This window comes from Sitophilus oryzae, unplaced genomic scaffold (assembly GCF_002938485.1).
Source record: "Sitophilus oryzae breed Bouriz unplaced genomic scaffold, Soryzae_2.0 scaffold_1588_pilon_pilon, whole genome shotgun sequence".
In the NCBI taxonomy this organism is placed as follows: Eukaryota; Metazoa; Arthropoda; class Insecta; order Coleoptera; family Curculionidae; genus Sitophilus; species Sitophilus oryzae.
The window spans coordinates 633518-649512 of record NW_022146267.1 but is presented as its reverse complement, the minus strand read 5'-3'; the positions used below and the strand labels follow the sequence as shown (position 1 = coordinate 649512).

General features: G+C 30.9%; 1 protein-coding gene across 4 annotated transcripts in view; it reads right to left on the bottom strand.

Annotated features, from left to right (window-relative positions):
• The window catches only part of LOC115879810 (protein dead ringer), a 433611-nt gene that overhangs the window by 10118 nt on the left and 407498 nt on the right, over positions 1-15995 (bottom strand). For all 4 annotated transcript variants that reach the window (XM_030896811.1, XM_030896813.1, XM_030896812.1 and 1 more), the window contains exons 6-7: positions 4551-4685; positions 1380-1631 (exon numbers count right to left, since the gene is read on the bottom strand). In XM_030896811.1, coding sequence (XP_030752671.1) covers positions 1380-1631; positions 4551-4685 — 387 coding nt within the window. The remainder of the gene's footprint in view (positions 1-1379; positions 1632-4550; positions 4686-15995) is intronic.

Sequence of the window (15995 nt, the reverse complement as noted above, 5' to 3'; positions counted from 1 at the left end):
TTAGATGGTCTGTTCTTACTTTGCTATAAAATATGGTAATCGTAAATCATACAGGATGTTCAATATTCTACGCCAAACTTTCTAAAATATAAAATAATTTTTCTTCGTTTTTTTAAATGGAACTTATTATTATTTTTTTATTAGATTGAGAATTAAAAAAATGAACATTTTTTGTATTTAAAGTATTTCAAAATTTTTAATAGTTTTGCGGATACACGCCGTATTATTTCATATGGCGCTTTCAATGGTAAAATACGAGAAAAAAATCATTTATACTGTGCAAAAATCAAATTTACTGTGCAAAATGCCATATGAAATATAAAACCGGGAATATCTGCGAAACCGTTAAAAATTTTGAAATACTCTAAATACAAAAAATCTTCATTTGTTAATTCTCCATCTATCGAAAAAATAATATACAGGGTATTCCATTTAAAAAAACGGAGAAAAATAATTTTATATTTTAGAAAGTTTGGCGTAGAATTTTGAACATCCTGTATGATTTACGATTTCCATATTTATAGCAAAGTAAGTACTGACTATCTAAAGTAAATATCTAATATAGTTTTGATTTCAGGACAGTTCTTGTATTATTAATAATTTTTTTAAGAAAGACTTAAAAATATATAATTTTTATTTATTTATTAATATCTCTGAAATTATCAAAATATATTTACTCATGTCTTAGGATTATGTAAAGTCATCTGAAAGGAAGCAAAAAATGCAATAATATACAGGGTGTTCCATTTAAAAAAAATCATCCCGATCCACTCACACTTTTTTGAGCCACCCTATGGAAGTTAAAATATTTTCCTGAAATAGATCCTAGTACATACTTTAGGTTTGCACTTAATCAAAATTCCCAAGTATTTTATTCTAGGAGCTACAGATGCCCGACGCACTATTGCCGGACCCTGTATAGTAGCCATGTATAAATATATTATTAATGAATGATATAAAATAAAAAATAGATATAAAACAAAACAACATATACTTCAATATAAAACTAGAGAGGACGCAATCTGAGCTGCAAACTCACAGAAAACTGAGGTAAGTCTTTTTTGATTTAATCATTTTAATTATTCAAGTCATTTGATTTTAGAAATGACTTACACTTTGTTTCGCCAAAATAACAACATTGCGTTTTCACTCGTAAAATATAGACACATAAGAAATTTAATTTTTAATTTAAAAAGAAGCTAAATCAAAAAATTTAGCTACAGATTGCTTAAAAATCAACAAAATCGGCCCACTAGAACAAAATATAGTAAACTCTACAAAACATGAAAATCTTAATCAATCAAAAACAAATTAACTGTATGTTCCTTTATATTTAATTGCCGCCTTCTTCACAAGAGAGAAATACATAAAATACATACCTGATTTCTTTATTCAACAGCTTCATGTATTCCATCATTCTAACTTCAAACTCGCTGGGTGCCAAGTTTGGCAAATTGGGAAGAGGACCGCCGTTCAACGGTTGACTGATTGGTTGCGGATGACTCGGATGGTGCACTCCATTGTGCAAACCCATTCCTCCAGACATTGCTGACGTCATCCTGGCGAGATGCTGTTGCTGAGCGGCCGATACTAAGGTCAAGGGGCTGATTTGGTGAGGTGGATTAGGTGATCTGCAAGATAAAAGAAGTTATGGTGTTGTGTACATAAATTTTGTGAGTTTTTGAAAGTTTTATGGGTACATAAACAGAGTATCCGAGAAAACAGTTTTAGAATAAGTAAGATAATTATGAGGTTGTGACAAATCTCGTTTTTTTATCTGAACTAATAAAAAAGTTATAGGAGTAAGTCACTTTTGAGAAACACCCGGTATAAAAAAAATTGTAAACGGAAGTTGAAATTACTCCTGACAAATTCGATTTAAGAGTAAAATCAAGGGTAAAATGTATTTGTGTGCTGCATTTAATTACTGAACTAGAAAAAAAAACTCATTCATCATTAAAAATAATATTAAACTCCAAATAAAAACGAATACGGACATTGGATCACGAAATTTTAATCATGTTACTATTACAGCCTATAATTGGAATATGGTTTTAAAATGTATCTACATCTAATGACACTAATATCAATATCCGATAATTTTGTACCAAAAATTAAACACACAATATAAATAAACTATAACACATACAATATATAGAAGCAAACTACCTTAGCCTTTTCATAGTGTTATTGGCACGGGTTACTGGCGAATCTCTACGAACAACTAGTACCATCAGTATTAAAATATATTAAATAGAACATTGTAGAATTTGGTGTAAAAAAAACGGTGTAAAAAATGAAATAAACACGACAATGTCAAAAAAGGCATGCTATGATGTACAGGGTGTTCCATATTTGTATGATTTACAGAATTTCTTGTTTATGAGTAGAGATGCAAAGATGCTGTTTTTTACATTATACGTAGTGCTTTTTTAATGAAACAAAGATGCTACACATATTTTTGTCCTAGCCCTCTTAGTTTCTAAAATACAGGGCTAATTTTGAAAATTTTGAATTTTTAGACACCCTTAACTTATCGAAAAGGTGACGAGTTGTCTAGAGTGTTTCACGTGGAATCCAGTTGCGTAACTAATTTTTTCGCTAGGTGCTGTCCATTATCAAAATATGAGTCAAACTTTTGTTTTTTTTTAAAGGGAACACACTATATGATTTTTTTATGTTATTTATCTTATTATAAGCTTTTGATTAAATATATTATACCCTATACTTATTTCCATAAATAAGATAAACAATATCATTATTCAACTTTATAACATAATATATCAACCTATAAGCAAAGAGTAGATAAGACAAGAGACGACAGTTCGCGCGGTACCTTTCATGTTTGAGTGGTGGGGAGAGTGACCTCGTCTCGCTTGTCCCTTTAAATTTTAATTATTTTTCGCGGGAAATTTGAAATAGATTATTATTAAAACTTGCCTGTATAGCTTATAAATAGTTACTGTATGGGTAAAAGAAATAAATAGAAACGAAAAAAAAAATGAGTTAGAGAAATATTATATAAAATAATTTATAATTAGAAACATATTTGTCGGGGAATAAAGAAATAAAAGCAATATTTTGTATATCATTGGTAAACAAGAGAAAGTGACCAAGTCGATTTGTCAGAAATGTTTTATTTACGTGTATTTTTTTACATACCCTATGTGTTTTGTCAAGAAGTTGCAAATTTTATTTAATAAATCCTCGCGATTACAAGTTTCTAACCATGTCTTCGATCTATGGATTACATTTAGTTTAATAACATAATTACATAGTATATTTCTATAAAAATACTTTTCAGGATCCTTTGGAAAAGAGTGAAATATTATTATTTTTCGAAGAATAAAACCTATTTTTGCAGTCTTTATAAGCACACACATTGCCACACCATCTCGTATTTTCCTGCTACTCGTGTACTGTTCAGTATTCATATTTAACAATAATTACAAATTAGTACGCAACAAAAAATGATACTAAAATTAAACCTCAGAACGATAATATGTCGAAAAACTCTCAAAACACACTTTAAAAAGGCATAAATGCAAGAAAACAACTAATCAGATTGGTTTATAAGCCTGATCCTAAAATCGTAAGTTAGAATAAATAAAATACGCCGTTGTCAGATTTTATCTGTTGATCTTTGAAATCGATCAACTTAGTCATTCTGTTTCTTTGATATTCATTCATTACGAAAAAGAACCTAAACCAACCTAAACTAGTAATTTACATTTCCGTATTAACATACTTTACTTTTTACTTATATCCTTCTTATATTATTAATTTATTTTCAGAAAATCTTGTTTATTTTTCAAAGTAATATACTTGGCAACTTATCGTTATTATTTTTGTTAATTAGTGTTAAATAAATAGTGTTTAAATAAATTGTGACTTTCTATCCACACGGAACCGACGAAAAAACGTAACAATAAGATAAAAAATATCATTATTTAACTTTATAACATAAATCAACCTATAAGTTTAAAAAAGTTTTTTTATTTAATTTAATTCAACCAGATAATTTTTTTTTTATTTTCCATCGTGTTATCTTAATAAACTGCACTAAAAATGAATTTGCAGGTTTTGAAGAACAGGCTTTCAGTCAGAGTTATTGATATTTTTGATTCACCTGTGCAATAATTCTACACAGGAAAACCCGTGGAATAGCCAATATCTAAAATCTAACGTCAAATATATCTCGTCTTTGTAAATCTACTCAAAAACTAAACATAAAAGAATGTCCCATTTTAGTGTATTTTACCTGTATATTGCTTTTATTTTATTTGCCTTGTTATGAGCTTTCTAAAAATGTAACATATTCTATACTTATTTTTAAATAAGGTAAAAAATGTATTAGTTAACGTTTCACTCTCGGAACATAGCTATAAAAATATAATAACCCAAGATCCCAATGATAAGGCTCTAAGGTGATAAGAGTAGCCAAGCCAAGATTAACTGGAGATTATACATTTTCGAAAATGCTGATTGATGACCCGTCTGGTCTTCTTTAGGTGCGGTCAGTCTATGCGGATATTATCTGACTATCTTACCTGGACATTGGCTCGTACTGTCCATAACTACTCCTTCTTCCTTCTCTTCTGTTACCGTCAATAGCCGCTTGCAACTCTGCCGGCGTGCTCAGATTTCTTTTTTCGCATTCGTATGGATATAAGTATTTCATGTATCTGAAAAAAAAAAGATATTTGTTAATTCGCTAATCTCGTTATTTTGTTACAAAACGTTTTTAAATTATAGTAACAACAATATAATATTATTATCTTATACCAGGTGCGTCTCAAAAGTGGCTCACCCCCTATAACTTTTTTATATTTCCAGATAAAAAAACGAGATTTGGTACGTTAGTATATGACATAAATTAGGATTGATTGACTTATTCAATTGTTTTTGGTCACTTCCTGTTTCACCGGAAATGACTACAACTTTTGATTTTTAAATGGCAGCCTCAGTATTTTTTTACTTTATTCGCTGGAAAATGACATTCTGAATAGAATGACATATCATATGTCAACTTTTGACATTCACGATTAATAAAAAATCGTATTTTAAAATTCAATCTAGAGTGCCATGGCTATGTTAAAAATACAAATTCTTAATCAAGGAGCCTTGGAAAAATAGATTTGCTCGTCTAAAGTTTTTAGTGTCTTATCCTGGCCAGTTAGAAAATGCTTAAATCGTATTTTTAATCATATCTCAATTTTTTCAAATAGAATGAGGTTGGCAAATTAACATACTTGGAAAAATCATTTTTTGCGAATAATTTGATACCACACATTTGGTATTTCGAGTCAAACTTTCGTTACAAACCGCAAGCTATAACTTCAAATAAACCATATGCGAAAATGTCAAAAGTTGACATATGATACGTCATTTTATTCAGAGTGTTATTTTCTATCGAATAAAGTAAAAAAATACCGGGGGTGCCATTTAAAAATCAAAAGTTGTAGTCATTTCCGGTGAAACAGAAAGTGACCGAAAACTATTGAATACGTTAATCAATCCTAATTTATGTCAAATACTAATATACCAAATATCGTTGTATTAACTGAAAAAACAAAAAAGTTATAGAGGTGAGCCACTTTTGATACCACCAATATTGTGATTTTTGGCGAATGCGCCGGATTACCTAACTGTATCATCGTTTTAGCTTTTTGATGCTTTTTCTTTATTATAGTTAATTAGTTAATATTAACATAAATTCGATATTTACACATAATGAATAACATTATTCTTATTTATATTATATTCATATAATATATTCTTATTCTATATTTACTTATTTATTCCAATAATAAACATAATGAATAAGATTAATTTTAGGAGTGACTCGGTGCCTAGAATGATATAATGTATATGTCACAGACGCACAAAATAATCTGTCTTTTTGCAAAAAGACTAGGTATATAATAAAACGCCGACTTTTTAAACAAAAGAAAGATTTTTTTTACAAAAAGCGTATCTATTTTCAGTCACTTTGCAAAAAGCCAGAATTAGGCATATTAAACCATGACGATTTTTTTCTGTAGGTACATTTCTCCAAAAAGAGTGCCTGTTTTCAGTCGTTTTACAAAATGTCAAATTGTGGCCAGGCAGACTATAGTAATAAGTAATAATATACATATAGTAATGATAACAATAAAATTAATGTCAAAAGTTGATATATGATATGTCATTCTATTCACAGTGTCATTTTCTATCGAATAAAGTAAAAAAATACCGAGGGTGCCAATTAAACATCAAAAATTGTAGTCAATTCCGGTAAAACGGGAAGTGATCGAAAACAATTCAATACGTCAGTCAATCCTAATTTCCTCAAAGGTTATAGGGGTGAGCAATTTTGAGACGCCCCGGTATACTATTATTTCTCATCGCGTTTTATTTTCGGTGCTAGTTATAACAGCCAATAAATATTGAAATTTCTTAAATTTCTTGCTAACCATAGGTGCAAAACCAGAACAGACAACTATTTCAATCAATGTTGACCGCTCGTTATATGAACAGATCTTCAGAAAATTCCACACCTTATAATCCCAAGAAACATTTTTTTTATAAGTGTGTTAGGAAACTTCCCAACACCATATTATATAACCTAAACGCATCTAGAATGGTTGTCGTGAGTTATTGGAAACCATAATATAACACTTATATGCCCTAAACGGTACCTTTTATAACTGTTCCTGTGGTAATCCTCAACACTCAAGGTGTGCAACCAAAATCCTGAAAACTTTCTCAAGACCTTTATATATCCTATCGAGTTACCGCTATAAAACTGAAAAAGGGTATATAATAGTTATATAGTGGTGTTGAGAAAGTTCGCAGAGATTACCGCCATAGAAATATCGCGCATGCGTGTTTTTTAAAAATAAACTTGTTTCTTTCTGACTAACTACTTTAATATTTGCCTCTTTTTTAACATAAAAAGCAGATATGATCTTATTGCTCCAAGTTGTCCTACGCAGATAATCCAGACCAGACACAAGAGACAAAATGATGCCATCCCTGTCATAGCCTACAAAAGCGTTTGCGTTATGCAAATTACTTTATAGAAATTACTGGCTTAATAAAATCGATTGTGCCTAGCCAGAGTACTAAATACATATGCTAATTTTTTTAAATTTACTGTGTGAAAATCAATTTTACCTCCAAAAAACACATGCGCCTCCAAAAGCAGAATTATTTAATAGATTTTTTTATAAACATAAAAAATATGGTAAAATTTTTGTAATGAAAGTCAAATTTATTAATATAAATAATAGAACATACGACTTTTTAATACATAGAAATAACTGGCAACTGGCCAAAATATAGTTTTGTACCAGTTTTCAACGTTATCTTAGATATTCTCATTGTAGCCAAAAATGAAGACATCAATAATAATGACGTCCATTGTATTTAAAGTGCTATATATTACTTTAGGGTCTATAACATACTCATCAACCATTATATAAATTTGGTTACTTAAGGTTGCGTAAATGAGTTTGGGTTATTTAAAACACCAATTTTAATGTTTTATACAACTAAAGGTGATACGAATCACCATTATAAATGCCGGGGTGTTTATGGCTACTTTTAGTCACCCAGAAAACCTTTATGTAACCCGTGGTGTCGACTGTAGCGACTCCCTGCGAACGAAGTTTGACATTACAGCAATTTGACAGAAAATGTGCAGAAAACAAAACATAACCTCGTAAAATTGAAATGATACTGTTTTGGTTCAATTTGATCTATATTTAAAGTGGTAGGAGTTTGCAAAACAGTCCTAGGGTCCTTTGGTACTTTGGTAGAACAGTTATGAATGAATTGACTATAGAAAAAAGCTCTTTTAGTGCAGAATGTGTAATGTTAAAGCGCAAAGCTCATTCTCTTATGTTAGAGAATGCCTTTACCAGGCATCTTCCTGTTCCTGATCGTTTTGGCAACTTTCTGTTGGAAATATCTCAGGTTGATCCTGATCTCTGCTTGTGGATGGTAAAGTTGCATGTTGGCTTTCAATATTGGTAGATATAGTTTGAATGAGGTTTGGATTATTCCAATTTTTTTCAAAATTCTGAAGAACCTTTCTTTTGAACCTAGATGTATTTTTGTACAGATTATTTTTTTATTATTCATTATAATACCGAATTGCTTTGCTTGCTAATATATTATTTGTTTTGATTATATTAAAAATTTAAGGTTATGTCATTAGGTTTGATAGTCGGTAGCTACAGGTTATATAAAGCATGCAAACATTTGAAAGGTGCAAAAAAACGATTTGAGAGAATAATTATATAACTTGTAGTATTATTGGTTACATAATGGTTCTTAATAACACCTTTATAATTATATAGTGTATATCTTGCGTACCTTTGTAACACCTAATACCAGAAGTTATATAAAATAAATGTGAACACCTTTATAAAACCTTATTATGAAACCTTTAGTAACAAGAACCTCTAGTTTTATAAGGAAATTTATAAACAACATTTCAAGGTTACTATTAGTGATAAGTAACCAACGCTACACTTATATAAATCAAAACACTGTAAGATACCAATGAGACATTTATTAAACCTTTATATAACTAACCTTGAGAATATATAACCTAAAGGAACTTAAAAGTTACTTGGGATAAGACAGTAACCGGCCCAGAAAGATAATAACAAAAAGATTACACCGCAGCGCGACGATTATTCGAGGCAACAGAAGAAATAATACGCTCAGACCCGTTTTATGGATGAGGGATAGCCGATGCCGCCGAGACATAAAATCGAAGCGGGCCCGGAAAAAATAACAAAACAACGCCCTCTCCGTAAAGCGGGCGGTGGTTTTTACCACGGCCAATCGGACAACTGAAAAGATGATTTACGGCCGTGGCGTTAATAAAAATTCAAATCATACGCTATAAAACGGATACGTCGGGGCGGCCAATAAAATCAGCGGGCCGGGCCCGTCCGTCTCGCGTTCACAAAAAGAGAGCGGCCGGTTGTGTGCGCGGCTCGTTCTTAAATCCAGTTCAATTATTATATGCTGCGCGGACGAGCTTTCCGCTTAATTATATTTAATAAAATTGATTTATCGTCGATTTTATGTCGATGCCCGGGTACGGGTTTCAATCTTCTTATGATATAATGAGAACGGGGGGCTTATTCTGACTTATAGTGAGAGAGAAACGAGAATAAGGGGCCATTCTGCCATCCATAAATTACGTCATTTCATCATTTTTTGACACTCCTCGCCCTCGCTTGTCAGTAGAATTTTGAAAACATCCCTAACCAACAAAAAATGCGAAACGTTTTAAGAGGTATATCCAGGGGCGCAACTAGACATATACTTTTAGGGGGGCTTAAGTCTTTTGGGGGGGCTTAGGTCACTATAAGATAAGATTCATGTGAGGTTAAAACCAATTTTATACGACAAGCACTGGACATCTGGGGGGGCTAAGCCCCCTGCCCCCCCCCCCTAGTTGCGCCTCTGGGTATATCCCTTGACGTTATATGACGGAAAAAATTGGTCAAGTGCGAGTCGGACTCGCGCACTCGCGCACGAAGGGTTCCGTACCATTCATTATCTACAGGGTTGTTCACCACATACGACACGGAGTATTGTAGCTAAATGATTAGATTTTTACAATTTAAAACATAAGAATATATATATTTTACAGTTTATTAAATATAAATTTTGACTACAAGGTAGAAAGTAAATCACAATATTTGATAAAACTTATAAGTATACGATTTTTACAGTTAATAAATAATAAAACCATTTCTGACTATGATATTTAAAATTTAGATAGATAGAATATTAAAAACATACCGGTATTTGCAGACGCAGGTCCAAATTCAATAAAAATTTAAAATTTTTTCCTGCGAAAATCGGGCTTTTTCACAGAAAAGGTATTTTTGATTTATCAACAATCATTGTCAAGTTGACAATATACAGGGTGTTTTCTAATTAGTCTAAAATTCCTCATGTGTTCTTAAAACGATTTTTATATAACCATTGGGTCTAAAGTACTTCCTTTCTGATCACAGGGTGTTAAAAATTAAAAAAAAATCGATATTTTGCTTAAAATAAATGGTACACTACTGCTTTTTAAAGAAAATATATTTTTTTTTTCTTTGACTGGCCATCTTTTTTTCAACAAAATTGATTTTTTGAGTTTTTCTTGTTCATCAAATCGGTTGCCGAGAAAAAAAAATAAATATACCTATTAAGAGCCCGCCTTAAGCCGTTTTCTAACGATTTTTTTTATTTTTTAGATTAATTAGGAAACACCCTGTATATGCATATAACTGGCAACCAAATAAACTAGTAACCTCTAGAAATTATTTTTCCTACCACTAGCGACATACCGTGTTTTTAGTGAGTACTAAATTATTTTATCAAAATTTCACCATATAAGTTTCCAGGCAATGGGATAACCATCTATCAGAGATTGAAATGGAAATTATATTACCATGGAACATATAAAACTGTGTTTTTAACATATACATGGCACCCTGGATTGAAATTTAAAATAGGATTTGTTTTACGCGACAATGTCAAAAGTTGACATATGATATGTCATCTCTATTCAGGAAGTGTCATTTTTATCGAATAAAGTAGCAACATACCGATAACAATTTTTAAAATCAAAAGATTTAATAATTTGGTAAGAGGAAGAGACCAAAAACAATTGAATACAATTTCAGTAAATCCCTTAATTTTATGTTATACCTACTAACATAAGATCTAAATTTTTTTCTGAATTTGAGGCACGAAAGTTTTGAAATTAGCCACGAAGAACGACCTGGTATATTAAAAAAATATTGTGCCCGAATGTAATATCATTTTAAAATGAAATTTATGTTATTTATAGATTCTGAAGAAAATTTTTAGAATAAATTTGAAAAAAATATTAATCCAACATGAATAAAAAAAATTAAATTTCAATTTGTTAAGTTGTGTTACAATGTAAGTAATAACTGTGGAAATGTAATGAAAAAAATCTCATTTTTGTTTGCGATTCTGTTATTAAGCCATTACGCAGTTTTTAAGCATTGTCTGTACGTAGAGTAAGTAGTGTATAGCGAAATGTCGCGATTTGGAAAAAGTAAAACCAACAAGTTCACGAAGAAGAAATGTGAAAATATAAACCAGATACTTACCCGGAAAATCAAAAATCAAGTAATATGGAAACAGTTTGTTGAATTTTGTGATGAAAAGTCATTATAAAAATGGATTATTTAAGTCAAATTTCTTCTGGCAATTTGGCACTGGGCGAACCATATTTTATAGTTCTTGGAACAGAGAGTAAATAAAATAAACACTTAAGGACTACAAGCTAAGAAAATGCGTTAATACAGCTGGGAGATAGCGGCAACAAAGCTTTACCGCTAACACGTTGCGACAAATTTACTACAAAATATAAAATAAAATTTTAATCCGTTTCCTGATGTCTAATTTAGTGTTGGCCAGAGCTGTCAACGCTTATGCTTTAAGCGCAGTAATCCTACTTATATTCAGGTAGTATAAGGACTATTTCAGCATTATGGAATGATTAAAACAAACTTTATTAAACTGTGGTATTAAAATACTCAATATATGTGTAGTATAGCAAGTAAAAATATTGACATAGTTAAACATGAGATAAGATGGCATGAGATGAGGGAAGGCTCATTCGGCTTGTATCAGAATACTTCAAAAAATATTGTTTTAACTTTTTCGAGATGTAAAAGGTCGGATAGAATATAATCCAATTTTCTAAAAACCACAAGATATTCATATAGTAAATGGTTGATTAGAAATTTCGAAAATCACAATATGTGTCCGGTTCGCTTGTTTAGAAAGTTGATGGAAAAAGAAGGGGAAATCTTATTCAAACCATTCATTATCTATACATTAAACACTATACAGGAATCTACCCATTCGAAAGGATTGGTACTCGGAAACCGTAGTTAGATACGAAGATTTATCTTCATGGTTTAATCTTGCAGCCTTGGGCTGAATAGGAATTGACACTCAAAAAAGTTTTAAAAATGTCAATCATTGCTGCATTTTTTGAAAGCTGTTTCGAATTTGGCCTGAAAGAGTTACTGGTTTAGGAACAGCTCATTAAACTTACTGAACATAGTAATAGTCAGTCGATCAGGGCTATCTTATAGTGCTCTTTTACCATTTCAAATTAGCTGATAATTTGTAAAGATACAGAATAGCCAACTTTACTTTTAAATACGGACCTGCATTTTTATTGTTTCTTAGGATTTTGAAAGAACGTAGTCTCCTGAGAGTACAATGATTTGACACTTTATACTTTTTTGTAATTTTGGTACATTCAATAAAATTAAAAAATTTTCCGGACGAAAATCGCAGTTTCTCAAATAAATTGTGTTTCACAGAAAAGGTATTTTGATTATCAACAATCATTGTGTTTTTACATTAATACAGGGTATTTTTAGTGGGGTCTAAAGAAAATGTGTTTCTGATTATTCATTTGTTCCTATTAAACGATTTTATATAAAGATTTGGCATTGAAGTACTTCCAACATGATCATATCGGTAAAAAATCATATAAAAAAATCCATGCATATTTGTCTTTAAATAAAAAATACCAGCTTTAGTTTTTTAAAGCAGAATATATATTTTTCTGAACTGGCCATCTTTTTCGAAGAAATTGGATATGTAGAATATATCTTTTCTATTTCCTTAAACGGCCAAAAAAATATTAATAACCTATACTTATTAAGAGCATAAAACTCAAATGGGTAATTTTCTAACGATTTTTGTATTTTTATTCACATTAATTAGGAGATCTTATGTATATACCTTTTCAACTGGCAATTTTCACCCTAAAGTTTAGTAACCTCGAAAAAATTTCCGGAAATTTTTCAGTTGCCATGGTAACTAGTCGACATTAAAGCGTGTTTTTGGTTGAATTACTCAAAATTATTTTATCAAAATTTCACCATATAAGTTTCCAGGCAATGGGATAAATCCATCTATCAGAGATTGAAATGGAAATTATATTACCATAGGAACATATTGGTGTGAAGTTTTCTCTAAAACAGTATAGAAATTTGGAAAGGTATAAAGGGGATTAACCATTTTAGAACAAGCAAAAAATTTTATGAAGAATGTATTTTTCTCAAAATGTCAATAATAAAAAAGTTTTCCTCTTGTAAAGGCAAATGGAGACATACTGTATAAAGTTTCATTTGCATTAAATTACTTAAATTACTTATTTATTTCACGTTTTAAGTCACCTTTTCTTGAACTTGGTCTTGCATTTGCTCATACCAAAAACTACTTACCAAAAAATGATGTTAATGGTAATTTCAAAATTTTATTTGTAGAAATTATTACCTTATTCTCATTTTTTATCAACAAGAATAAAAATTCAAATGATTTGATAAACGATTACGATACTATTATATTATCGGAAATTAGAAACGTTACAAAATTTCTAATAGCATTTCGTTAACATTAATTGAGTTATTTTATTCGTATCAGCGTTTTACCAACATAAATATTAATTTACCGAATACAAAAGTCGATAAAAATTCTCTCGGTAAGTAACACATGCTATGTAACATGATATATTTTAAGTTGGAATATATGCTGTTGTTAGTTAAAACACTATGAAAGTTGATCCGACTAATTAGGCTAATAAAATCAATCACGACAACATATTTAGGAGAACATTGTTTGTTTAAAAAGACGACCCTGTGATTAATTAACTGTAATTAACATTTAATGTATTCAAACCTTTAATATCAAAAAGATTAAGGAAGGATTATAATACTTAATACTCTCCATGTATTTCATCCATTAGAAATGGAATCGACATCATGAATCTCCAATTTTGACAGCTCTGCTCGACGTTTTAATTGGCACATTTGAAGTTAATTTGAAATCTTGTGGTTTTTTGGACTTTTTTTCCATATCAACTTTTTAAATTTGCCTTATATCTATCAAAAATAGTAGATAAAATAGTACTTTAACCGCAAGGGTAGATTAAATTTCGTTTAATAAGTCTGATGAGTCAAGTCCTAAAGCTGTTTTTAAAGGTTCTGCATAATCGAATCCGAAGAAAATGTGAGCTAGACATAAGTGAACAGCAAATGGGATTTCGAGAGGGACTGGGGACGAGAGAAGCCCTGTTTGCGCTATCGGTACTTTTGCAGAAGTGCAGAGATCAACGAAAGGAGGTACACCTATGCTTCATAGACTACACGAAGGCATTCGACTGCGTCAACCACAGGGAATTGCTGAGCATCCTTGAAAGAAGAGGCCTGGATACTCAAGACCTGAAAATTATCCAAAAGCTATACGAACAACAAGTAGCTACAGTAAAACTACAGGACACTGAAACAACAGCAATACCTATCAAGTGTGGAGTTAGGCAAGGATGCGTATTGAGCCCTATGCTCTTCAATATGTATCCGAACTAATATTTCGAAATGCGCTTGAGGGATCAGAAGACGGCATAAAAGTGAATGGCAGGCTGATTAACAACATGAGATATGCTGATGATACCGTCGTTATTGCAGACACCACTGAGGGCCTGCAAAGACTTCTTGATAGACTGTCCTCGGTGGGCGACTCAATGGGTCTCAGGATAAATACAAACAAAACAAAAGTCATTGTGATAAATAGAAATGCAAGACAGGCAACGGAGGTAGTCGTAGGTGGGACACCAATAGCAAGAGTCTCAAAGTTTAGATATTTGGGCAGTTGGATTAGTGAAGACCTAAACCCAGACATTGAGATCAGAGCTCGAATTGAGATGGCTAGATCACGAGCGATGAAATCGCTCGTGAATTAATCTTTTCGGTCGACGAAAAATTACCATAAATATAAGAATAAATTCACATAAAATTAACTAATTTAAAATATTTTTTCTTGGCATTTTTACTTTCATTTACTACTTTTCAAAGATTAGATGTCAAAGAATTTAGATGCGTCAATTTGACTTACCTGCTTCAGTAGCGTATCGGATGTTTGTGTTAATAAATAATCATTATAATTTATCTATTTTTATTAGAATTATATATTTTTAGCAATTTCAATAACTACCAACATTTATTGATAACGTAACATAAAACAACAAATTATTGATTCTGCTCTACATCACATTTTTGCACGTTTTTAATAAAATTGGAACGGCAGTGATAAACTGGAATAATTTTATTTAATTTTTTCGACCATTTTAGGTCCCTGTGCGTCGTCGTTCAATCTAAGTTTTTGAGATGCCCCTTCCTTAATCTTTTTATTCAAAGTAAAATACAATATTTGATAACTAACTTAGGTAAATTCTTACATGATTTAAAAAAAATCTTGGGTCCAACGGTAAATCCAAAATCCCTAATATATTCGTGCGATTAATATTGATTTAATGAACGATAAAATTAATTTTTAGTACTGGAATTGTTTTAACAATTAGGCGCGGTCGGTACTTCATGAGATAAATCAACAGTGTGCGGCGTCGTCGGAACAAGTTGTTTTCACCAAAACGTTTAGTATTGGCCTAGCCCATTCTGAGTAACAATGAAAACATTTCAGAGATTACGGGAAATTTAATATTTATTAAACAAACAAATCGCAATCTTTTATGTCGGATTATGTTTCCCCTCGGAATTTGAAAGGAATTAATTGATTAAATAATATTATTGTTTTGTGGTATTTTTATCTCTGTATTTGTTCAGTTATTTTATTTGATTTTGATTTGATAAAATTTGTTAGTTTTGATGACTTAATTTATAAAAAAAAAATATTTAAATTACTTTATTGCTACTAATTAACTAATTGAGATTGTATCAATATACAGGGTGTCACAATATTCCGTGAACATAGAATTACTACGTAATTTTGCACAATTGGAAGGACTATTTTTATACTGCACCGGATCCTAAATGGTACCTCTTCAATATCTGGTTGATAATTGCTTTGACGGTACACGTTGGGTATCTTTTTCAAGTAGCAAGACTGGTTGAAGATACATATGAAACATTGTTTGTATA